At 52.9% G+C, this 25,063-nt stretch overlaps 1 protein-coding gene across 1 annotated transcript; it reads right to left on the bottom strand.

Moving 5' to 3' along the window:
• Positions 1 to 1,672: 1,672 nt before the first annotated feature.
• IL12RB2 (interleukin 12 receptor subunit beta 2) lies at positions 1,673 to 24,751 on the bottom strand. Its single transcript, XM_074596382.1, has 16 exons — positions 24,555 to 24,751; positions 19,563 to 19,659; positions 17,587 to 17,901; positions 16,812 to 16,926; positions 15,928 to 16,103; positions 15,569 to 15,705; positions 14,746 to 14,890; positions 11,634 to 11,713; positions 8,617 to 8,833; positions 6,653 to 6,856; positions 5,932 to 6,033; positions 5,697 to 5,852; positions 4,755 to 4,898; positions 3,583 to 3,670; positions 3,286 to 3,385; positions 1,673 to 2,935 (listed from the first exon to the last, which is right to left on the bottom strand). Exons 1-16 carry the CDS (start codon positions 24,636 to 24,638, stop codon positions 2,447 to 2,449), a joined length of 2,649 nt encoding a protein of 882 aa, XP_074452483.1. The 5' UTR covers positions 24,639 to 24,751; the 3' UTR covers positions 1,673 to 2,446.
• Positions 24,752 to 25,063: the final 312 nt, after the last annotated feature.

Below are 25,063 nucleotides of genomic sequence, written 5' to 3'. Positions count from 1 at the left end.
CCCCTCCAGGGATGGGGCAGCCACAGCTTCTCTGGGCAACCTGGGCCAGGGGCTCACCGGCTCAGGGCTGCTGTGCAGCCTCCTTGCCCGTGGTTTTGTTGTGAGCCTGTACATCAAAAAAATCCTGCCAGCTGTGACACCCCTGTTGAGCGTGTGGGTGGAAGGCGGGAGCGTGGATCGCTTGCAGTGGTACTGTAATGTGATGTGTCTTCACAAGTGCGTGCACCTCTCGAGCGAGAGGCTGTCGTGTGTGTTTATGGCACACCTGGGAATTGTTCTTCTTCAGAGCACAACTTCTGTGAATTCCATGAGCTCGTTCATGCCAAGTGGTCGGGCAGTGGGGGTAAGTATTCTCGTCCTCCAGCACTGCTGAGTTACCTGGCAGGAAGAATAAGCTCTGCTGCAGCCGCGACACGAGAAGGATCCCTTGGCATATCTGAGCGAGGCGGTGGGCCATGTCCTGCTGCAGAGGAGCCCTCAAGTGCACACCCCGAGATCGCCGGGTGCCCCCAGTGCTGCTCCTCCTGCCGCTCTCCTTCCCCGTGGCGCCATCCCCTCTGCTTGGGGAAAGCAGTTTGACTGTCATCAGCCTCTTGGTTCCTTCTCCCTGAGAAGTGACTTTCAGGTGGCCCCGGCTCCGACTGGGCTCCAGCCACTGAACGTGTCTTGGCCGGGGGGTCGTGCGGTGGGAGCTGGCAGCGAGCGGCGTGCTGGGTCCCGCTGGCTGCCGAGCTGCTCTGCCTTCGCCGGGATACGTCTCCTTCCTAGCGATCCCTGCGGCTGTGGGCTAACTACAGCGAAATCGCGGATGGTTTTATTTTGTTTTCAATATGCAGAAGACTGGAAAGCTAAGGCTTGAGAATAGCCAGCCCACTTGCCATCCCTTGTGCCCATCAAAGGGACACGCGCTGGGCATTGCGGGAAGCGCAGAGAGAAGTTGCTGAGAGCTGACCACGAGGAGAGCTGGTGCCAGGGCTTGAATTTCGCGTTCCAAAAAAAAAAGCTTAAAACTTGATGTGCGCATCATATTTTCATGTACTCCTGCCTATGGCAGAGGTGTTTTCCCGGGGCGGGTGGAGGTGCAGACCCCGGCAAGCCGGGTGATGTGAGTGAGCCCAGCCTGTGGCAGCGGCTCCGTGTGCCGGGTTACGAACAGGCTTGTCCCGCAGTGCCTTGGAACTTGGGAGCGCGAGAGCGTATGGGCTTCCTGAGAGGGGATCCGGAATAAGAACGTGGGGAAAAAGCCAGCAGAGGTATCCCTAATGGCGGCGCTTTGGTTTTGCGCTTCGCCTCAAGCGCAACGCAGCGGGGAAGCTGTGGCACTGCGGTGCGTCTGTCGCTGCTGTGGCAGGAGCTTGGCGGGGCTGCCGAGGGCCGTCTCCTCGCCGCGTTGGGCAGCAGCTCTTCGCGGCAGAGCCCCGAGGTGGTGGTTGGTACCACAGGAGGGTTTCATCACCAGCTTAACACCACTGCCCAACAGCTGCGCGTGGAGAGCAGCCGCCTGGTCCTGGGCAGGAGGAGGAGGAGGATGCTCCAGGTAAGTTGAGATCCGGATTACCTCATCTCTGGCAGCAACACTTCAGCTTTTATTTTTTTTAAAGACACTTCATTCTGCCTCTAGCTGCAGTGTAGCGCTTGAGCTTGACGGGAGGAAACAACAGGAAACAAATTTCAGGTTTCCAACACTTTTATTTATCTCTACACACATATAGTAAACAAAGTCATTAAATGTGTAACACATACTTCAGACCTGTAATTAGAATACTTCAATAAATGATTTAAATTCTTCCCACCAGCCTGTTTGACTTCACTGCCTCCGTGCGCTGCTGGGTCCTTTGATTTCTGGTGGGGATTTCTCCTCCCCTGACCTGATCCAGGACAACACCCTGGCCCCGGCCGAGCTGCCGGCCCCGTCCCTCGGTGCCCACGCGGGCTGGAGCGCCGGCGTCGCTGGGGACAATGCGACCTGGGGGCTGCAGCGTGGAATGCCACCCGTGAAACTCAGCACCGGTGGCTACTGATGTCCCTGTGCTCTGTGGCCAACAGCTGTGCACATCTGGAGGAGCAAAGGCTGCACCCGGGGTCCTGCTGGGGCTGCCACGGCGAGGTCTGACCCTGGAGTAACATCTCGGGTTCCTGGGGTGGACGGAGCCAGGACTGAGGCAGCCCAGGCTGTGTGAAAGCAGCCGAGTAATTAATGAACCTCTCCAAAAGGCAGCGCGTTCCTGCGGCCCCGGCATTCCTCATCTTCTGTCTTTAATTCCACCTGGGCGCGCGGGATTGCCGAGCTGCTGTGTGGTACAGCACGCTGTGACTCGCGGTGGTGGAAGGCTTGGCTGGTTGGGTGTTTTTTATCTCTTAAAGGTGTCACTGGCTCAACTGAAGCGTGCTGAAATACTTCAGGAAAGCGCAAAAAATCAGGCCGGGCTTATGTCGCCCTGTCCCCCTACCTCGTGAAAGAGCCGCGGTTTATTTTCACAGCATCCAGAGTAAGGTTCCCTTCGTAGGAAAGGACGGGCATCAGAAGAGCCATCGGGAAGATGGGGAGCGGATTGCACTCCAGTTCGGGGTGGTCCCCGGCAGTGCCCGGAACCGGTGGTGGGTACGTGGTGATGGGGTTGGCGATGTACTCGGAAATGGTCTGTGCATGCTCCGTCACCTCCACCGCTATCCTCTGGTAGAGGTCGGGGAGCGGTTGCTCATATGGGTCTCCGTCGGCCGGGCCGGGCAGTGCCTCGTACTCCGGCTCCTGCCCCGAGCCGCTCGCCAGCGGCCAGTGGCTGGTTCCCTGGTGGCCAGTGCTGCCCGAGGGGAGCTGGTCCCTGAGGGCCGGGGGGTCTCTCTTCACAAAGGCTTCCTCTACTTGGCTTGTTTCGGGCTCTTCAAAGCTGGCGGTGCAGGGCGGGAACAGGCTGGAGGGTGAGCTCAGCTCGGCCTGCGGAGGAGACAGCGATAATTAATTATGTGATTGATATCCTGTGACCTCCCGCCCCCGGAATGCAGGCATCCCTCTATGCTAATACTGGTGGGAGCGAAAAATCTGTGCGTTTTTCTGGCGTTTAACTTGCTTTATACATCCTACAGTCTAAGAAGATGTGAGAACAGAGCTTATCCTAGCCTAAAATTGTATGAGAACGGGGTTTATCCACTCTCGGAGGCTGCTGGGTTTGCTGCATCAAGAGATGGCTGACTCGCGTGGCTCCGGTCGCTTTTTCTGCTGAAAAAGGTGGGATTAGAAGAAAAGGGGAAGGGGAAAAAAAAAAAAAAAAAAAAAGGACAATTTACCTTCACAGACACGTAGTTCTTGGCCCACGTGGCGTTGGCGGGGTCGGGAATGGCTTTGCTCTGCCACTGCGGCACAAGCGCGGAGAGGAGCGAGTGCAACCTGCAGGTGGAATAAACGCTCTGTCAGGCTGTATTGTAATCTCGGTGGGTGTTCTTCTTGTCGTTTTGTCACTTATACTCTGAAACCTGTACTCAGAACAGTCCTCGCCGTTCCCCGAGGTGTCCCGAAAGGACGTGACCGTCCCTTCTGATAACAATTCCGCCTTTTGTTGGAACGTAACAGATGGATCCACTCACGCTTTCCTTGCCGGCGGCGCGGAGCAAACGCAGGCTGAGAGGAGGAAGAAGCTGCAGGTGAGCGCAACAGTCAGCCAGTCCCCAGCACCTGAAACACAGAACACCCATCGTTCACCTTTATTTTTTAAAAGAAAAAAAAAAAAAAAAATTTGTTTTTTTATGAGCGGTGTTTGCGCTCATAAAACTGATCAAGAGGTTTGGGTTTAAAATCAGGAATGTGGATGGACTGTTGGGGGTAACGGGACTTTATAACATAAAGACGTTTATCAGTGTCTCTTGAGATCCAGCCCGCAACCCAAACCAGGCAACTGCTGACCTCAGCCAGTACCCAACCAAACACGGGCGAGCTCCCGGGGTGGTGCGCGCAGCAGGGAGCTGTTAAGGAGAAAAGGCCTTACAAAATTCAGTGCATCGTTAGTAAACTCTCAGCGACTTGACTGTTTCTCAGTGAACACCTTGGCTTTGCAGTGCTCGCGCTTAGTTGCTTGAAATGTAACTGTCACAAAGCCAGATTTTGTACCAGGGAATGTTTTTCTTTTAATGTGCCCGGATTGCTTTAATTTCTTCTCCTGCTCCCCTCCCTGGATTTCTCCCGCAGTCCCAGGGAGGAACCTGCCTCCCACGCCGCGGAGATGGATTTCCTAACGTAGGGGACTCGGGGGCTGACAGCTCATCCAGTGGCACCCCCTGCCCTGGGCAGGGACACCTCCCACCAGCCCAGGTTGCTCCAAGCCCCGGCCAACCTGGCCTTGAACCCCTCCAGGGATGGGGCAGCCACAGCTTCTCTGGGCAACCTGGGCCAGGGGCTCACCCCCCTCACAGCCAACAATTTCTGCCTCACATCTCATCTCAATCTCCCCTCTTGCAGTGTAAAACCCTTCCCCCTCGTCCCATGGCTCCCCTCCCTGCTCCAGAGTCCCTCCCCAGCTTTCCTGGAGCCCCTTTAGGGCCTGGCAGGGGCTGGAAGGTCTCCCCGGAGCCTTCTCTTCTCCAGGCTGAACCCCCCCAGCTCTCTCAGCCTGTCCTCCCAGCAGAGGGGCTCCAGCCCTCCCAGCATCTCCGGGGCCTCCTCTGGCCCCGCTCCAACAGGCCAAAGCATTCCCGGTCTGTGGAATACAGGGGGGCCAAGGGCTGGGACTTCTCCTGGCCCCAAGCCTGGCAGAGACGCGTACCTTCCAAGCGGAGGAGCTCGCTGTTGCCCCGGGGCCCCTCTCCGGCGGCGGTGGAGGCCGTGCCCCACAGCGCGTAGTCCTGCCCGGGCTGCAGGTGGGCGATGAGCAGCGAGCGCTGGGCGCTGGCGTTGGAGGTGGACATGGCTGGAGGGAAGAGAGGGAGAAGGCAATGAAGCGCCTGGCACCCGTTTTTACTGCATTTAACTGGAATGAAGTGGGTTTCCAGTGCTTGGAGCATGGAGAGGTATCTGTTAATTTAAATTAACTTCCTTTTCCATATTAGTGAATGCCTGGCAGGGCAATAGAAGACCTTACGCTATAGGGGTGACCAGGGCAAAGTTGGGACCCCCAGGGCTGCATAGCCTGTCCCCTGGCCGCTGTTGATGTTTCAATCCAAAGGGAGGTTTGTACGGCGGAACTATGAAACACCCGGTAAAAACTGTGGCGCAACTTCCACCTAAAGTTTAAACAGAAGCGTTCCTTGGGTGGAAGGCCGGGCAGACGGGGTGCGAGAGGGCTGGGGCAGGAAAAGCGTTGGGGACGCAGCGGGTGCTGCCTGCCCGGCGCGTCTCTGTCGTGCAGGGCATGCCTTTGGTGGCCGGGGCTTTAGAAAGGCGGTTATTTTACCCCGCCGAGAGTTCTAAGGGCCTTGAAGTGGTTACGACTTCAGAAAAGAACTAGAAGAAAAAAAAAAAAAAAAAACGAAAACGGGGAAAAAATCTGATAGTTCCACATTCAAAATAAGTTCGCGTCATCTGGCCCGAAGCTGGAAGCCCTGAACGCGTGGTGCTGGTGATGGGCAGCTGTGGCAGAGGGACCTGGCTCTGAATCTTGCTGTGGACCCTCCCGACAGACCGGCTGCCGGGGCTCCCTGACGGCATCTCTCCCTCCCGCCCTCGGCCCTCCACACGCACGTCACCTCGGTCTCCACCAGCTACCCACCGTAGACGGCTGGGGCTCCCTCCCTCTCCTTGTCCTGCAGGTATATACGGTACCCCGTGATGCAGCCCCTTTGGTGGCGGGCAGGGATCGCCTCCCATGAAACCAAGATGCCGTTTGCCCGCGGTGTGGCGTACACCTGGGGCCCAGCCGACGGCGCTGCAAAACGTAAGGCTGGCTGTTAAAGCTGAGCTTAAGTCGGCTTAAAAATATCTGGAAGAGCCTTGCTGTGGTTTACCTTCTGCTCTTGAGTATCCCCTAACGGATGCCCCTTGTCCAGCTCTGCCCCGATAGAGAGCAAACACGCTGATCTGGTAGCACACGTTATCTTTTATGTGCTCTAAAGGAAGAGATTAAAAGAGGGGGATAGTTACGGGTGGAAGTATTTACAGTCATGGCTAAGGTGTTTACATTAGCTGCTTAGATCTCAGATGAATATGCTGATTATTAACACATCTTTCAAAAAGAAGGAAAAAAAAATGCTTCTCTCTGATCTCCTGTTCAGCTTGGCAGAGCCTTACTGTGCGTTAAGCAAGTGATGTTTGCACTCAGAAGGGGGAAATCCTTCATTTCCTCATGAAGCAACAGCTGCCGGCGGCTCCGTTCCCTTCCCGGGGAAACACGGGACCACGGTGTGCTCCAGGGGAGGGTGGGAGGGGAATAGCCGTGACCCAGCTCATTGCAGGGATCACAACATGGTTTGGGTGGGAAGGGACCTTAAAGGCCACCCAGTGGCACCCCCTGCCCTGGGCAGGGACACCTCCCACCAGCCCAGGTTGCTCCAAGCCCCGGCCAACCTGGCCTTGAACCCCTCCAGGGATGGGGCAGCCACAGCTTCTCTGGGCAACCTCCTGTCCAGAAAGCTCTAAAAGCCGCCTTTTCTTACTAGTAAAAACTAGAATCTGACTTGTTCCTTAAAAAGCTTTCAAAACGAAACGGTGCCCCGAGGTGGCGGTTACCTGCGATGACCGTGGACAGGTTGGACGGCGGCAGCTTCACCCAGGCGGGACGGGGCTCCCGGTGCCCGTCCCTCCCCGGCTCTGCCCACTCCACCACGTACCCCCCGAGCGACGCCGACGCCGGGCCCGCGGGCGGCTTCCAGCTGACCAGGATGCTGCTGTTCCCCATGGCCACGGCGGAGACCTCCTGAGGAGCAGGTAGATCTTACAGGGGAGAAAGGGAAAAGACACCGTCAGCACAAACTTGCCTTAACCTCCAGTGCGCTGGGGGAGTTTGATATAGGGCTTTTACTGTGCCTCATCCCGTTTGGCGTCATGGAATGTTATAAAAATAAGCTGCCATTGAAAGAGGAGGCCTTTACACAAAGGTGATGTCTCTGCTGATGGGAAGAGCGCCGCGTTCTCGGCTTGTCTCGTGGTGCAGGAGTTTGAACACGTGCGGTTTTGCTTGTTCATACCGTCCCCGAGCCCTGAGAAGCCGCTGTCACGGCACCTACCAGCACTGGTGACAGAGCCACCAGCATGCGTCGGATCCACAAGACCAAAGCTCTTGCTTTCACAGCTAGGGCTTCTTGCGGGAGAAAATGTTGGGAAAGTCACCAAATTTCCTTTGGTGGTATAAAAACACCGCCTTTACTGAGGGGTTTTGCTGACCAATACAACTGAACTGAGCCCAGCAAGCCGTTGGTGTCCTGCTGCCTCCAGATAATCAGACACCAGTGGTATCTCTGCACCAATCCTGTCTCTACCTAACGAAGGGCTCCCGTAACGAAGGCCGTCCGCAAGCCGAGGAGCCGCAGCCGAAGGAGGAGAGCATCCCGCTGGTGTGGGATGCAGCGCTGGGAAAAACTGGGAAGAACCGGGGAAAAAACATCGCTGGTTTGCTGAAGTTACAGCAGGACAAGGGCAAATAAAAAAACTGCCTCTTTGAGCAAAGCACCCGAGACCACGCGGCTCCGTCGTGGCTGGTACCGGCACAGAAAATTCGGGGAACTCTCGTTAATTTTGCCGCGTGGGTACAACAGAGGGCAATGTCACAGGAGATAAAGCTTGCGTGACTTCCTCTCACCAACACCTTCCCTTCAGTCCTGCCACTTCTCTCGTGCAAAAAAAAAAAAAGAAAAAGAAAAAAAAAAAAACCCAACCAAACCCAAAACGCTTCTTTTTTTGGCACGGTTCATTTTCTGCTGTGTCAGGTGCCTGGGCAGTGGGCAGCGTGGCTCACGCCGGCCTCGGCAGAAGGGGCTGAGGTGAAGATGCAGCAGCACTAATGTGGGACAACTTAAGGTGTCATGAAACAGCACCCCTGCCCACATGGAAAACTGGACCTGCAGGTCCCTGAAGGTTCCTTGAGATGGACCTCGATGAGCAACAAGGTGGTGGGACCTCCACACCTCCGTGGTGTGTAGCACAATGTAGAGCACTGGTGTTATCCCCAGTGGTCCAGAGCCAGCACAGAATCCCAGACTGGCAGAGGTTGGAAGGGACCTCTGGAGATCACCCAGTCCCACCCCTGCCAGAGCAGGGTCACCCAGAGCAGGTGGCACAGGAACGCCTCCGGGCGGGTTTGAATGTCTCCAGAGACGGAGACTCCACCACCTCTCTGGGCAGCCTGTGCCAGGGCTCTGCCACCCTCAAAGGAAAGAAGTTCCTCCTCATGTTGAGATGGAACCTTGTATGGTCAAGTTTGTGCCCGTTACCCCTTGTCCTGTCCCCGGGCACCACTGAGAAGAGCCTGGCCCCATCCTCCTGACACCCACCCTTTCAGTATTTATAAGTGTTGATAAGGTCCCCCCTCAGCCGTCTTTTTTCCAGACTGAAGAGACCCAAGTCCCTCAGCCTTTCTTCATAAGAGAGGTGTTCCAGTCCCCTCAGCATCTTGGCAGCCCTTTGCTGTCCCCTCTCCAGCTGTTCCCCATCCTTCTTGAACCGGGGAGCCCAGCGCTGGACACAGAAGCCCTTACCCTGGGTGTCCAGGTTGGTCACGATGGATGTGGGGGGGGACCTGCCCCTTGAGTTCTCAGCGGTGACCGTGATCTTGTAGCCCACCCTCGGCGTGACTCGGACGTAGCCGGTTTGGTGGGTGAGGTGGGCTTCTGCCAGGGGGCTCCGCTGGCCCAGGGCTTCGAAGGTCACTCTGTACCGGAGGATTTTCCCTCTCGCCTCCAACTTGCTCAAAGCCTGCGAGGAAAGTCCATTCGTTATTCTCTGCCTCATCTGCTGAGCGAAGCCCGCGGAAAGCTGGTGGCACCGCGCCGGAGCCTGGCAGCCGGGGACGGCTTTCGGAGCATCCCCCTCACCCGGGTGCTCAACCCGCCCCGTTTAAGCGAGCAGCTTTCACTCAAAGGTAATTTTTTTTCTCTTCCTTTTCTGTTCTAATAATAAAGAGGGTTTGTTTTTTTTTTTTTTAAATTAACTTGAGATCTGTTGGCCCGAAGCACAGCTAACGCGCGGTGAACGTGGCATAGTTTCCACACGGGTGCCAACCTAAGAATACACGCTCGTAAGTGAACACGCGCTTTTATTGCTAAAAACAAAACCTTTTTTCCTAAAGGAAGCCTAGTGTCCTGGCTGCAGAATTTCCCTTTTCCACCATGATTTGTGTAAAACCTCTACCAGCTAACCGCCTATTCGGATTGTTGCTGCTGCCCAGCCCTGTGATCCATGCGCTCCCTTCCCAAGCCTTATCCCAGCTCCATCACTGCTCTGCTCCGGAGAACCCGGGGCATCCAGCCGCACGAAATGCCTTGATTCCCTAACGGTAGGGCCAAGAGCGTGTGTTCACCCGAGAGTGTCTCTTAAGGCTGCGTATCTTTATTTCTTATTTATTTTTCCTCTTTAATTCCAGTTTAGTGGAGCCCTTTTGCTGGAAGCTGCCGGTCTTCGGAGCAGCGGCATAACGGCCGCTGCCTTGAGTCTGGATTCGAGCCGTGCTTTTAAAAAGGCGGTGTGGGGGGTGGAACAAAAGCGTATTAACTGCACACCTGGATGTGTAAAAATGAGCGATTTTTTGAGTTGGGGGGGGGGGGGGAAATCCGGATTTTTACCTAAAGCCGTGGAAACGAATTATTTAAATTCAGGGACGTAGACGCCGCGTCGTCTCGGAGGCGTGAGGCCGGGCTGTCCCCTCGAACGCCTCTGGCTGGTTTTTCCAGCCCGGGCAGCTGCAGTCGTGCTCTCGGTGTCACGGTTTCCTGCAGTTCCGATACACCCAGTCCCTTTTGTTTGGCGGGTAGGTTTTGTCGTAACAAAAACCCTTTCCCCCCCGCCAAAAAAAAAAAAAAAACCAAAAAGGAAGATGGGGGGAGGGGGAAAACTACTTTTAAAAATCGTAAAATACGTGCAGTTTCTCAGGACAAACCCTGGAAGCCTGCTGGAATTAAACTGGCGATGCTTTCTTTGAGGATTAGCGTGAAAATACGACAACAAGCGGCGGCAGGGCGTCGTGCTGAGTCTGAGGCTTTTGCTTTGTCGCTGTTGTGAAAACTCAAAAAGAAAAAAAAAAAAAAGCGGCGTGTTGCCCCCGTTCTATGAATGGTGCCGCAGGAAGTCCGCTTCGATACAGAGAGCGTCGCCCGTTCGCTGCCGTAAGGTAAAGGGCTTCAAGTTAAATGTTTTAAAGCCGCAAGCGCTGGAGTCGCGTAACGACAGGAGAGTTTCTGCTTTCACTCGCAGCCCGTCGGTGTGGGGAGAAGACAGAGCAGTAACGGGAACGTCAGCGAGAGATCGCAGGCTGGAAGTCAGAGATAATTCAGGCTTCAAAAATAAATTAAAAAAAAAAAACAAAACAAAAAAATCTTAAAAAAAAAAAATTTAAATAATCTTATTGGCTTCAAAATAAAACCACTCCAGTGAAACGCCCCACAATCCAAAAAAAAAATTCCTCTTGGACCTGGCTTTAAGGGTTGATCCGGTAATACTGGGGAAGGCCGGCACCGGTAGCGGGGCTCGGTTTCACTGGGGATGCTGGGATAGCAGACCTGGCGTAAGACTTCTCCCCTCAGCAGGGGGGTAACGTGGCATTTTTACCCTACGGCCGGGTTTTAATCGGAATTCTCTTTGAAATTTCCCTGGCAGGGTCTCAGCTCGCAGGAGCCGTTGCTCAGCAGACCCAAACAACCGAACGTTTGTCGACTATGAGTTTGCCCGGTTTGAGATCTGCGGATTTGCTGTTGGCAAACCCTTTTGCCTGCGCTTTACCCACCCCCTGCTCCACACCCGGAGAGAAAACCAATTCCTTCCTGCGCTGCGGTGTGACAAGAGCCTCGTCCCACCGTCCAGCCCCACAGCAGGGACATGGGCAGGACCCTTCCCGTTGCCCAATCTACGTTCAGCTCTTCAGTTTTTGAGAGTTTGGTCACCTTGAAGGACTATGACAATAAATTGCCTCTTCTGCCTCCCTGATTCTTCATCTCTCTGTCCTTCACATAAGCAAAGCAGAGCAGAACCACCCCTGAAGGAAGCTCATATCCCAAAGCGGGCACAGAAGGTACGTGCGTATGGAGAACGTGGGCCGCGGTGTCCTCCTGGCCTCCCAGAACTCCTCTCCTGACCGCCTGTGGCAACCACGGCAAACAGCAGCGAGGCAGGGAACCAGGAGAGGGAGATATTAATTAGAAAACAAATTAGGAAGTCCGTAAGGTTGTTATCTTTAGAGGTATCACCAGGGACATAGTTCTCCTAGTGGAAAGGAGGAGGGAAGGTGATGTGATGTGCTGGGAAAGTGAAGGTGACGGGATGTGCTGGGAACTTGTTATGTTTCCAGCACAACAACATTTGGGGAACGGCAAGAGGGAAATTGTAGGTAGAAAAGAGCTGCTGACTCTCCCAGGGGAGACAAGCCTTGGGTAGCAGAGCTGGTCCACGTCCCCGTCACCGGGCGCTGGTAAAGCCCTGTGCTCTCCTTGGGTTTGGTCCTTTCCTGCCGACGCAGAAACCAGAGCTCCTCCTCACCTGCTCAGGGTTCACCTAAACAACTTACCTTCCAAAAAAGAGAGATGTTCTGCCTCTGGGAGTCCACGTCCTGCTGCCGGTACCAGATGTCCAGGAGCCCGGTGGGCGCTGGTGCGGAAGGAAAAGGTGAGTGGAATTAATGGCTGTGTTTTGAAGCAAACAAACAAGACGTTGAAGAAGCGGAGGAGGTAAAAATCCTGAGACAGTGAAAACTTAAGGTTTAAAAAGCCTCTGAAACGGTGCAGGATGTAACAGCCTGTATTCGCTGGTGTAGCTGGAGTTCAGCTGGGTGGATGGTGGAGCTTACGAAGAGAACACGCCAAAAACCCAAGAGAAGGTTTTGCTCTGTTGGTGATTTTATCCTGCCCTCGGGAATCGGGATGGCTCCCAAGGAAGCCTACACAGTATTAGCTCTCGTCTTTCATAGAAGTTGAGTCTAATTAAGGTCCTTGGGGTTGGCTACATCAATCCTAAAACAAGGGGCAGCCTCAGGTGACAGGGTTTGTTGGATCTGTAGGATTTTGCTCCCTGGCCCTAGGCAATCAATGTCTTCAACAGGTAGCCGGGTAGGACCTTGTCAGAGGGAGCTTAAAACCCTCGTTCTTACCACGATTCTCCTTACAGTCACAGAGTGACTGGAAACCCTTGATGTTTTGAATAAACCTCCCAAAATAACATTAAAGCAAAGTTCTGGCTGCAGAAAGGAGTGAACAATGTGCTCCAGCAGTTGGGAATCACAGGCACATAAAGAAAGCCGATGTGACAAAAAGGGAACAAAGCTTGGTTCCTCAAGGTTCCTGACCAAAATAAACCCATCAAATTCAAATAATAATTGATTCTAATAACCTGAGCAGCAGGCAGCTGTTGGCCAAACCCAGCCGGAATGGGGCTGCCTGCTATTTGCTAAGTTCAAAGGGAGAAACAATCCTTGGTGCCAGCAATGTTAGGAGCTATTTGTCCTGTATTTAACTGCAAATAGTGACTGTAAAAGAAACAAGAAGCGGGACCCACAGAAGCAATAAAACCAGGGCCCACTCGCTGGGAGGGAGGGAGGAAGGGGGCCAGCTCAAAGCAGGAAAAAATAAAATATAGAATTGCATCTGTTGGACTCCAGCCCGGATTTTAAAGTTCATTTCACACCTGAATCACACAAATTGGCTGGGGGAAGGAAAAAAAAACAACAAAAGCTCACGTATGAACAGTGCTTGCATAAAGCAAGTTTTGTGGCAGGTCAGGCTTAGAGAAACAGGAAAAGCGTTATCTCATTGAAGAGGTGAGCTCCTGAACGTGCAAAAGGCCAAACTCATCTGTAGAATCATAGAATCACAGCATGGTTTGGGTTGGAAGGGACCTTAAAGGCCACCCAGTGGCACCCCTGCCCTGGGCAGGGACACCTCAACCAGACCAGGTTGCTCCAAGCCCCGTCCAACCTGGCCTTGAACCCCTCCAGGGATGGGGCAGCCACAGCTTCTCTGGGCAACCTGGGCCAGGGGCTCACCACCCTCAGAGTGAAAAATTTCTTCCTGAGATCTTATCTAAATCTCCCCTCTACAGTTTGAAGCCATTACCCCTTGTCCTATCGCTACATGCTCTTGTAAAAAATCCCTCTCCAGCTTTCTTGTAGGCCCTGTTCAGATACCACAAAGCTGTTCTAAGGTCCCCCTGGAGCCTTCTCTTCTCCAGGCTGAACCCCCCCAGCTCTCTCAGCCTGTCCTCCCAGCAGAGGGGCTCCAGCCCTCCCAGCAGCTCCGGGGCCTCCTCTGGAAGCTGGAACTTCAGCTGCTTCAAAGAAGACCAGCCGTGGTGTACCCAGAGCTTCTCCTTTGCAACCTCCCCTTGCTGTCACCATTCTGGGGACAGAAAATGCTCCTTGGTTATCTGAAAAGATTCTCATTTTATAGCAGCGGCTGTGGAGAGGGGTGGTGACCACAAATGCCGTAGCAAGCCAGGGTGCAGCGAGAAGGTTGAGAAAACTGTTGAGAGGAAGGTGGGGGAGGGAAGGAAAAGTTCACACCTTTTGCATCAATCAATGCTTCTTACAGAAACTGATGCTGTCAGTAGTGGTAAATAGCATGAGTAATAACGGCACCAGCCTGAAGAGCTTATAGTAATTCACAAAAAAGAGCAATGAAAGCCAAGTAGGAGATGAAAGGAGGGGATGCCAGAGCAGCTGACACATCTTTGTTGAAACACAAACTTCTGAGAAGCTTTCTTCTCTCGTAAGAGCTGCAACTTTTGCAGCATGTGAGTTTGTGCAGCTCAGGGTGAAGGCAGGCAGGCAGGTCCGGCCAAGGCAGCCAAAATGAACGGTGGCAGGAGCTAAATGGGATTGCCCTCAGGTTGCTGCCGCGTGTCCTTAGAGTCTGCTCTTTGCTCACCAAATTTCTGGTGGGAATCTCTCTCTCCCGAACGCCTGGCCGGGTTGTGCTCTGCTGCGGCTTCCCAGGTCTCCAGCCGCTCCACGGCATGGTGGAGGCGTCACCGAGGGAGACAATTTCTCTACTTGGGAAAAGATGACTTGGCAAAATTAAACTCTTTTGTTAAAACCTGCCAGCGTCAGCAGAACGGAGAGAGTCCAGGCAGTTTCCTGGCCAATTCACCCAACTTCTCAGCAAATTTTTGGGCGAGCTCAAGGAGCCACAGCTTCTCACCCAAGCTGTGGTTTATCAGCACCAAAGGGTGAGGTGGCAGCCGTCCCAACCTGAGCATGGGGTTGTTGCAGGAATGCAGTAAAATGCTTAGATATGAACCAATACAGAAGGTTTTTCTTCCCCTGGCTGAGCTGCACAAACCCTCTCTGCCTTCTCCATCTGTGCCACGATGCGGCAGGCCACTACGGCTCCAGGCAACATGGGAAAAATTCGCCCAACCTTCAACATCAAAAAAAAAAAAAAAAAAAATCCTTCAGACCTTCTCAGTGAACTCTCGAAATTCCTGTTTTACAAGAAACTTGGGCAGCTTCAGTTTTTGTTCATTAAAATGGCAATCCTCTTCCAGAAGTTACTCGCCCTTTGGCTCTGCGTCTGGATCTACGGAGACGCTGCAAACCGACCAGCAAATACCCGGCAGCGTTTTAACTTCGTCAGCCGAAGTTTCCCCTGGTAGGCAAAGGTTAGACACAGGGTTAGTGCAGGAGGTACCTGCTTCTGGAGTCCGGGTCTGGTAGGTCCGCCAGTTGCTCCACAGTCCTCGCTCGGGGTGAATTTTACAGCTGACCTGGAACTCGTAGGCTGTGTGAGGCTTCAGACCATAAAGAGCGCATTTCGCACTGCTTAAGCTTTCAACCTTTAGCGAAGGAAAAGGACATATGATGTTAAACTCACGAGGAAATAGAGGTTGAAGGCAGCGACAGGCTGAATCGCTAATGCCCAAAGGAAGCCCGGCCAGCCAAAACGCATCTTTAAAAACCAACGAGGAAACCCCTCACCCGGGGCAACTTTAATAACTCGAAGAACGACGCAACGAATCGTCAGGCTCGCGGTTCTTCCGCAGAAAAATCCCTCGTTGAATTATGTGACGATAACAGATTTTTCCGTTCACGCGTTTTACTCAACTTCAAGCCACACATTTCTTTTACCATTTAAAATAAGAGCGAAGATTTCCAATCGGCACGGGGGAAGGCACAAACATATGGAAATTCTAGCCTGGAGCCACAGGCTACAATGGGCAGGTACGCCCATATTCCAATAAAGTGGTGGGTCAAGCAGAACCTCTGATCCTTCAGTACATCACACAGACACTTGATGTAAGGGGAAATATCCATGCACGTGCGTTTTTACAGGATGAGCGTGTTACCTTCGTTCAGTTTTAGACCAATGGTCGGTTTTGACCAGTGGGCAATAGTTTTCCTTAAACGTGGTGTTAAAGAGCAGAGAAAGGCAAATTTGGACAACGGTGATTCTAGTAAGAAATAAGGATATTAAAGCAACCTCCAGGGATGGAAACTGCTCGGAAGAGGGTTACCGTGCTCCAGCTGTGCCTGCTGAGCGGGCGGTATCTCAGCCTGCAGTGCTGCGCCCCAGCTTCGGCGTCCCAGAAAAGGGTGCAGTTGGTCGCCGAATCTCCAAATTCCACCGAAAAGTTGGGAGGATGTGGTTTCACTAGCAGAAAAAAAAAAAAAACAACCAACCAAAAAGAAGCAAACAACGCTCAGATACGCAGAACAGCTCGGAACTGGGCGGTGGTTACGTGGAAAATAGAATTACTGGGTTAGACTTGGTGGATGCTTTTCCCGAGAGGTTTAACCCAGAAAGCGCTCAAAAGGTTTTCACCTCTTTCTAAAGGGCTGGGACTAACTGAAAGGCGGTAAGTCGTGCATTTACCTATGTCTATTAACATGAACACGAGCGGTTGCGAGAAAGCACTTCCTAGTTTGTTGGAGGCGGCAACCACAAGGGTGTAAGTAGAGTCAAAATTCAGCTTGCTCAGAGCCAACGAGCCAAACCCCTTACTCAAACCTTCTTCTGAAACACAGAAGACATCCGTCCCATTCGATAGCCTGGAACAGAAGGAAAATTCTTGGTTAGTAGTCTCCTCTACACCAAGAAACATAAACCCTGGGTGCGTCGGGACGTGGCTCAGGTCCCCGTACGCTCGTGCTCCTCCAGGTCCCTCGGGGGCTCTTCCAGCATCTCCCCTGCAGGTTGGCTTTAGCTTTCAAGGGAGGACGGCTGCACTGAAAGCCAGGCAGGTCATCTGCCCCTTGAAAGATCTGCTTAAATATGACTGTGGTAGGAAATAATCCTCTAGTCAATTCGGTAGTGAAGGTGTTACACTGCTTTTTCATAGAATTATAGAATCATACAATTCTCTGGGTTGGAAAGGACCTTGCAGATCATCAAGTCCAACCATCAACCCAACTCTGACAAGTCCACCATTACCCCACGTCCCTCAGCACCACGTCTGCCCGGCTTTTCAATCCCTCCAGGGATGGCGACTCCACCACTGCCCTGGGCAGCCTGGGCCAAGGCTTGACAACCCTTTCCGTGAAGAAATTTTCCCCAATATCCATCCTAAACCTCCCCTGGTGCAACTTGAGGCCGTTTCCTCTTGTCCTAGCTCTTGTTACGTGGTTGTTCATAAACCACCTCCTTTGTGTGCTTTGATATGCATAAATATTCAAGAAATGGGATAAAAATTAAAAAAAAAAACAAACTTGAAGATAGAATTATATGTATTAAAGAACGTGCTTTCCTGCGTTACTTACTGTATTACATATGTAGTGCTGAGGTGGGTGAGCCTTCCTTTATCCCAGGTGCAGGTGGGATGGCCGTCTGTCCCATGCTGGATACACGACACATTTCTTGGCTCATCTGGAGGACCTTAAACAGATACTCTTATCAGTTTCTTCCTTTTCTTTTTTTTTTTTTTTTTAAGAAATGCTAGGTTTGACTTTTTGATTGTTTTGGGGTTTTTTTAAGAATTTCTGGGCAAAATATTCCAGCTAATACTTTTCATATAGGAAAACAGCTGGGTCTGTGATCTCTGCAGCCTGCTGAGACCTCTGAGGCTTGAGTGAAACTCTGGTGACTTCACAAGGGTGTCAGACCAATACAAGTGCTTAACAGCTCTCCAGATGGGCACCGCAAGCTCGGCTTGAAGCGATCAACCATTATTCTTATTAAAAATAAAAAGAAAAAAGCCAGCACTGCTGCAGCAGATGACCACTGCAACAGCGTCAGCTCATCGGGCTGGAAGAAAATCTAAAATTTAGAATTTTTCTTGCAAGTCCCCAGTGTCCTGGAGAGACTGGTGGGTGTCAGGAGTAGAGCAGGAGAGTATGATTTTTGCTCTGAGCAGGCAGTTCTACTTAGCATCAATAACAGAGATGGACAGTCCCAGCCAGGAGTATTTTAAATACAAAGAGCCATTAGAAGACAGCACCCTTCCTGGAAAAGGCCACCCACTGCTAGTTTCTGACACACTTCTCGGAGGTACCGGAGGAAATGCCGAAGAACAAGAAATAATTGAATTCTCCTTACTTCCAGATTCTATCTCGATTCCACAAATGAGTTTTATCCCGGATTCACAAACTGTTTTGCACGTAAACGTGTGTTTGCCGTATGTCTGGACTAGAAACTCGGTGCTTACTGCGCTGCCGTAACTCTTAATTAGCTCAGAGCTGTTAAAGAAAATAGCTGTCCTGCAGTGCTGGGCTTTGAGATGGCAGGAGAGGGTGATGCTGGTTCCCCGCCGGACGGGAGAAGCCAGGTTAGCCGTCATGTTCCCTTTGTCACATATTTCTGCAGTGCCACGGGGAAGTTCGCGAGCCGTCACGTTGCCTTTAATGCACTCTTCTGCAAGAGAACGGGAAAACCTTTAATCCGGATACATCATGGTTGTACGACACGCTGTGCTGGAGGAAGAGTCTCCCCAAGGTCACAGCACAAGAGTTCCTGCCTCTGGCTGGCAGCTCATGGGGTATTGCCGTGCCTGGTCTTCACCCATGCGATAACTGGGGCCAGAAACCACGGGCTGGCTACTGAGCATCATACAAAAAAGCAGAACCCCAGGCAAAACCAGTCAGAACTCCTTTTTTCATTGTGGTTTAAGGGAACAGCTGTGTCTCGGTGAGGCAGGGGCAGGCATGGCTCTACTGAAGAGACAAGCGAGATTTTCTCTGACTTGCAGAGACCTCCCCTTGCTCGTTACTCTCTTTTCCAAGTGGCACAGGACAGGTGGGGACAGGAGATCCTGCGCTCAGCGAAGGAGAGCAGACGCTCACTGGCAGACTCCAGGACACCTGTGTGCTGGGCAAACAAGCTGAGCAACGGCAGAAGATTTGGGAGAATGATGGAGCACCATTTCTGCTGACATGTGAGTTCTGACAGTCTTTGTGGAACCTAACCGTAGGGGTGGTTTCTCATGTGTCACAGCATGGTTTGGGTTGGAAGGGACCTTAAAGGCCACCCAGGGGCACCCCCTGCCCTGGGCAGGGACACCTCCCACCAGCCCAGGTTGCTCCAAGCCCCGGCCAACCTGGCCTTGAACCCCTCCAGGGATGGGGCAGCCACAGCTTCTCTGGGCAACCTGGGCCAGGGGCTCACCGCCCTCACAGCCAACAATTTCTGCCTCACATCTCATCTCAGTCTCCCCTCTTCCAGTGTAAAACCCTTCCCCCTCGTCCCATGGCTCCCCTCCCTGCTCCAGAGTCCCTCCCCAGCTTTCCTGGAGCCCCTTTAGGGCCTGGCAGGGGCTGGAAGGTCTCCCCGGAGCCTTCTCTTCTCCAGGCTGAACCCCCCCAGCTCTCTCAGCCTGTCCTCCCAGCAGAGGGGCTCCAGCCCTCCCAGCAGCTCCGGGGCCTCCTCTGGCCCCGCTCCAACAGCTCCGTGTCCTTCTGCTGTTGGTGCCCCAGGGCTGGAGGCAGCGCTGCAGGGGGGTCTCCCAGAGCGGAGCAGAGGGGCAGAATCCCCCCCTCGCCCTGCTGCCCACGCTGCTGGGGATGCAGCCCAGGCTGCGGGGGGTTCTGGGCTGACAGCGCATGTTGCCGGGGCGTGTGGAGCTTCTCACCCACCAACACCCCCAAGTCACCCCCATGAAACCGACAGCTCTACCTCGAGCTAAACCGAATAACCTCCCTGCGTGACGCAGTAGCAGCTGTTTGCTATACCCTGCCTTGAGCACACAAAGGGAAGAGGCTCGTGGTGCTGGTTGTGCACAGGCGGAGATGGGGCTGTGCCGAGGGCCGATGCCGTGCCCTGCCCGCAGTCCCTCCCGGAGCCCTGCCAGCCTGCCCAGGGCCATGGCGTGGGGACGAGCAGGACACTCGGCACCAGCAGCAGATCAAGGCGTTCTGACAGAAATCACAGCATAAACCTGATCAAGCATCAGATTTTGCTCTCCCTAATAAGAAAGATGTCTACTAGCACACCACACAGAAGCTGAAAAAAACCCAACTAATTAGCCCGAGTGCTTCTTTTAAGTGATAATTGCCATGTAGGAAAAAAAATTGTCTTACCTGCTGTGAAGTGCACCAACAACCAGAGTACTGTAGGCACAATCCATGCAAAGAACATTTTTCTCCCTATAGAGAAACGAACACCTTTTACCAGTTCCTGAAAAGTAGAAAAATAATTTACACATGTTTGTATTTTACAACCTCAGAAAATCCAAACTCCTTATTTCATGAGACTTCTAGGATTAATATTCTCTGCTAATGCTGCTGAGTTGTGACTCTCGAGCCCCTGTACGAAGCAGCGGCCAATTTTTAGCTGGTTCTCCCTCGGGACAGGCAGAGGAGCCGGGGGAATGGCAGGGTGCTTTAAAACTCCGTGCTTTAAAACCAGACAATTCTGTGCTTTTAGGAAAATAAATATTTCCTCCCTTCCCTCCCAAATCCCAGAACCAAAGACCTTTCTGTGAAAAAGAACAAACCCTCAGTACCCCTCGTGCTCTTTCTTTCTCCTCAAGCCGTGGTTTCTCCCCAAGCTCTAGTTTCTCCCCAAGCCATGGTTTCTCCCAAGCCATGGTTTCTCCCCAAGCTGTGGTTCCTCCTCAGGCTATGGTTTCTCCCCAAGCCGTGGTTTCTCCCCTGGCCATAGTTTCTCCCCAAGCCGTGGTTCCTCCCCAGGCCGTGGTTTCCCCCCAAGCCATGGTTTCTCCCCCGGCCATAGTTTCTCCCCAAGTTGTGGTTTCTCCCCAGGCCATGGTTTCTCCCCAGGCTCTGGTTTCTATGCCCGGCTTTGGCACAGCCCACACGCTCCCAAAATCCCGCACCCTCTTTGGGCTGGAGCAGCCCCATTCCTGCCCCCTGAGAGCAGCCTCGTGTGCTCTTCATCAGGTCTGTGCTCCCACTTTGTCCAAGTGACCCCAAATCCAAACGAACTGTCCTCATCTCAGATGACTAATGCAGTCTCATGATTCCCAGACCTGAGCATCACACACAAAATCTTGGATAAGACTTTGGGAACTGGCAACCTTACAATTTCTTTCGACTGCTTTCCAAAAGGAACGCCATCCCACACAGCTTATTTCCGACTAATTAACTCTACCCTGACGGACGAAGCTGCGGTAAGCGCACTGTTAACGGCGCAACCAAACAAACCAGCTTTGAAATGTTTTAAACTCCACAGGATCGCTCGGAAATTCTGTTCGAATGGGAACCTATGCCATGTCTAGACTTACTAGGTAAAACCCACCCTCCGGTACTGGAAGCAATGAGTACAAAATTTCACACAAGTTATTCAAGCTCAGCCTGAACTAAGCTCAATATTTTCCCATACATTTTACAACCGGCATTAACAACTATTTCCTTTTTTTTTTTCACCCTTCCCCTGAAGAACTACAGGAGCTCTAAGAATATCTTTGATGCTTCAGAAGCGAACACAGCGACAATATTGTCTATAATCCTGACCTGCCACAAATACCAGCTATTTTAATAACTTGGTGCCGTATTGGAAACGAACTGCTGTAAAGTGAAACTTTAAATCCGGATTATTTTTTTGTGCCATCTTGGATGGAGGGACACTTTTATGGGGACGCATTGCACAATATCGTCTGTGCTGCAAGTATATTAATTTAACAACATCGAAGAAAGTTATTTCATGTTAGTTTTATATATCAAGGTGGGATCCGTTGCATGTTTTTCAAGTGAAATGATATCCGAGGTGAATATGGAATACATAAGATTTGCCAAAATGCATATTAACACCTTGTTTTATTTAAATCTAGATGGTTTTCAGCCCGAAATGTGAAGCCGTGCTGCAATGCCTCCGCTTTACACAAGACACTTCACGCGGTGCCTTCCGTAGGTGATTAGTAACTGAAGGATGAGCAATCACAGCACCAAGGTTCTTCAAGTAAACGCTCTGCCTTCCAATAAACTGAAATTGCCTGGTGACGGCGTAAACATCCTTCAGACAGCTTGCTTTCTGACAGCAAAACTCGACCCAAAATACTTGAGTCAACGGACAAAAATAGTCTCCCTTCAAATAACTTCAATCGGTGGTTTACTTCGGTACGTGCTAGACAATTCCTGCAGCATCGTACGAGCACAGCAGAGCATGAAAATAGTGATCAGAGTAAAATAAGAGAAAAGAATGAGAAATAACTTTCAGCTCAGAGCAAAGGCACGTGGAAAAAAAAAAAATTTAAGAAGAAAAAATCCTCCAGATTGCACATCAATGAGGGAAAACGGCATCGCTGTGCGAGGGTTAAAGAAAATGAAAAGGACATTGTCCGGGTAAGTACGAGGGAGGGGAAGTACAGAAGGTGTTCATCGAGAGGAGACGGTGCATGTTTGTGCACACTTATCTCTCTGAAATCTCAGTTGAAAACACAGGGGCAACAGACCCTAGGTTTTGTTGGCCTATGGATTCGCCACCATGGCATCGGCTCAAGCTCTTAAATGAAATCCCTTGTAAAGCAGTAAAGCTCAGTAGCTCACTTTTAACCACTTCTTAACCAACTTTGATGCCCTTGCCCCCACTTCTCCCTAAACAAGCTCCGTGCGAAGCAACTGTCCGTTCTGAGGCAACACGGAACCGGCAGGAACACCCGACCGAACGCCGGTGGAAAGAGGAACATTTCTCACTGTTACATTTCGCCCAGAAAAAAAAAAACCCCACACTCTTTCTGCCTGAGCTGCGCTGTTGCTTACGTATCGCCAATAACACCAGCTGCATTTTTAGGGAAACTTCCCACTGTCAGCGCGCTCCCGGGGGCTGCTCCAGCTGCCACAGGCCCGGTGAGGACAGTGGCACCTACTCGGGCTGGGGAACCCCGGCTTGATGCCATCCCGCCCCAGGTCAGCGACTCTGCACCAGAGCTACTGAGCGCGAGGTGTTTAATGAGACCTCACCGTACGAAGGAAAGGGACGGCGGTATTTCTAGAGGCCCTTCAGCGCTGCGCTCCCTTAGGCAGCTCCGTCCCAGTGTGCAGCGAGCATCCCAGGGCAGCAGGTATCCCAAGGCAGGCAGCATCCCGGGACACTGAGCACCCCGGGGCAGGGAGCATCCCAATGCAGGCAACATCTCAAAGCCGGCAGCATCCCAAGGCAGGCAGCATCCTGGGACAGCGAGCATCCCGAGGCAGGGAGCATTCCAAAGCAGGGTGCATCCTGAGACAGGGAGCGTCCCAGGGCAGGGAGCACCCCGGGGAAGGTAGCATCCCAAGGCAGGCAGCATGTCAAGGAAGGGAGCATCTCAGGGCAGCAAGCATCCCAAGGCAGGCAGCATCTCAAGGAAGGGAGCATCCCGAGGTAGTGGGCATCCCACGGCAGCAAACATCCCAAAGCAGGGAACATCCCAGGGCAGGGAGCATCCCGAGGCTTGGAGCACCCGAAGGCAGAGAGAACCCCGAGGCAGGGAGCATCCTGGGGCAGGGAGCATCCTGAGATAGTGGGCATCCCAGGGCAGCAAGCATCCCAAGACAGGCAGCATCCCAGGACAGGGAGCATCCCAAGCCAGTGAGCATCCCAAGGCAGGCAGCATCCCAGGGCAGGGAGCATCCCAGGGCAGGGAGCATCCCAAGGCAGGCAGCATCCCAGGGCAGAGAGCATCCCAAGGCAGGCAGCATCCCAGGGCAGAGAGCATTCCAGGGCAGCAAGCATCCCAGGACAGGGAGCATCCCAAGCCAGTGAGCATCCCAAGGCAGGCAGCATCCCAGGGCAGGGAGCATCCCAAGGCAGGCAGCATCCTAGGGCAGAGAGCATCCCAAGGCAGGCAGCATCCCAGGGCAGAGAGCATTCCAGGGCAGGGAGCATCCCAAGCCAGTGAGCATCCCAAGGCAGGCAGCATCCCAGGGCAGAGAGCACCCCAGGGCAGGGAGCATCCCAAGCCAGGGAGCATCCCAAGGCAGGCAGCATCCCAGGGCAGAGAGCACCCCAGGGCAGGGAGCATCCCGAGGCAAGGAGTAACCCGGGGCAGGCAGCATCCCAGATCAGGGAGCCTCCCGGGACGCCCACCCGCCGGCTGATGCCTCTCCCCCACCCCGCTCCGCTGCTGCCCGCGCCGCCAGCGCCCCGGCATCGCCGCTCAGCGCCCAAAAGCCGCGGTGTGTGAGCGTGGGGCGGGGGGATGCCCGTCCCCGCCGCCCCCCCGTCCCGAGCGGCAGGCGGAAGGCAGCCCCGGCTCCACCGACCACCCCACCACACCGTCCCCCGAGCCGGGGTTACTCACCCCGGAGCCCCGGCAGGCCGGGAGCTGCGAGCGGCGGCGGCTCCCGCCCGCCCCGGCCCGGCCCGCCCCCGCCGGCCCCGCTCCGCCGCTAGCCAGGGGCCACCGCGGAAGGGCAAGCCGGGCGGGCGGCAGCAGAAAGGCGACAGGGACATGGCTCCAGTCCCGCGTCCCCAGCCTCCGCCCTTCCTCCCCGGGAAGGTAAAGCAGGGGAAATTTCAGCGACATAAAGCTGAGAAAAAGATGAGATTACCAGGAAAAAAAAAAAAAAAAAAAGTGTGTGAAAGTCCAATCCTCACTACCTGCGTGGTGCCTCTTCGCCTGGGAAGGACAAGAAGCGCGATTAGAATAAAATAAGCGCCAACCTCCCCTATTAGCAGAAAGGGGCTTGTCCTGAGAGGCATCCACTCTGGCTTTTGTCATCTCTTTAATGGGATTCTTTCATCTCTTTAATGGGATTCTTGCTTTCTCTCATTTTTTTTCAGCCCTCCGACAAACTACCGCCATATTTAAAAGCTCTTTTAATGAAAAGGTCTCTTGTTACTAGCGTTGCTTCTCTTTTCTGGCCCCTTTTCTGCTTCTCTTTTTAGCACCTTATCGATAAGATAAACTCTGTTTTCCTGACAGCATCTCCCTGACGTGATTAGCTTTTCCCGGCTTGAAAATGTCTTTTAATTTTATTTATTTTTTTTTTGAAAATGTGAAATCGTTTGAAAATGTCAAAAATAGAATTTTTTCTTTCAATTTCCAGCAAAGCTATTTTGGGGGTCAGACATTCAAACAAACGCGTAGAGGGATCACCAGGTTTCCAGCCCCCAAGAATCCGGAGTTTTACCTTTGACCCTCCAGTCCACTCCGTCTCTCTTCCAAAGCCCAGCGTGACGTTTGTGCTTCTCTCTAGAGAGCTGACAAAGTTCATTGACAAATGTGTGAACCGTGCGAGTCTGTTCCCTACAAAACTCCGAATATCAACAGTTTCTTTTTAAGTATATGCCTTGTTTCCCCTCTGTCTTCGTTTAGTTCACGCTCCATTTTCACTTTTCACGACACCGCTTCCCAGCACTGGCTTGATTTACGCGCTGCAAAACCAGGATGCATGGAAGTTTAAACCAGGACGCCGTTAGGAATTTATGTGGAATCTTATCTCCTGGTTCTTACTGAGCCTCGTTCATTGCTGCCCCTCGCTGAGAGTATTTTCTGCTCCTCCTAGGAAAAGGTACGGCGGCAGCCGTTACGCGATGTGCTCAACTGGCATTAGTGAAACTTGAGTGGTGTTTTAGTCATCGATGATACATTTAAGAGAAGATGCCCGTTGGGCGGCCCAAGTGATCAGAGTCTTCTGTT

This window comes from Larus michahellis, chromosome 8 (genome assembly GCF_964199755.1).
Source record: "Larus michahellis chromosome 8, bLarMic1.1, whole genome shotgun sequence".
Taxonomy (NCBI): Eukaryota; Metazoa; Chordata; class Aves; order Charadriiformes; family Laridae; genus Larus; species Larus michahellis.
This window is presented reverse-complemented; position numbering and strand designations above follow the sequence as displayed.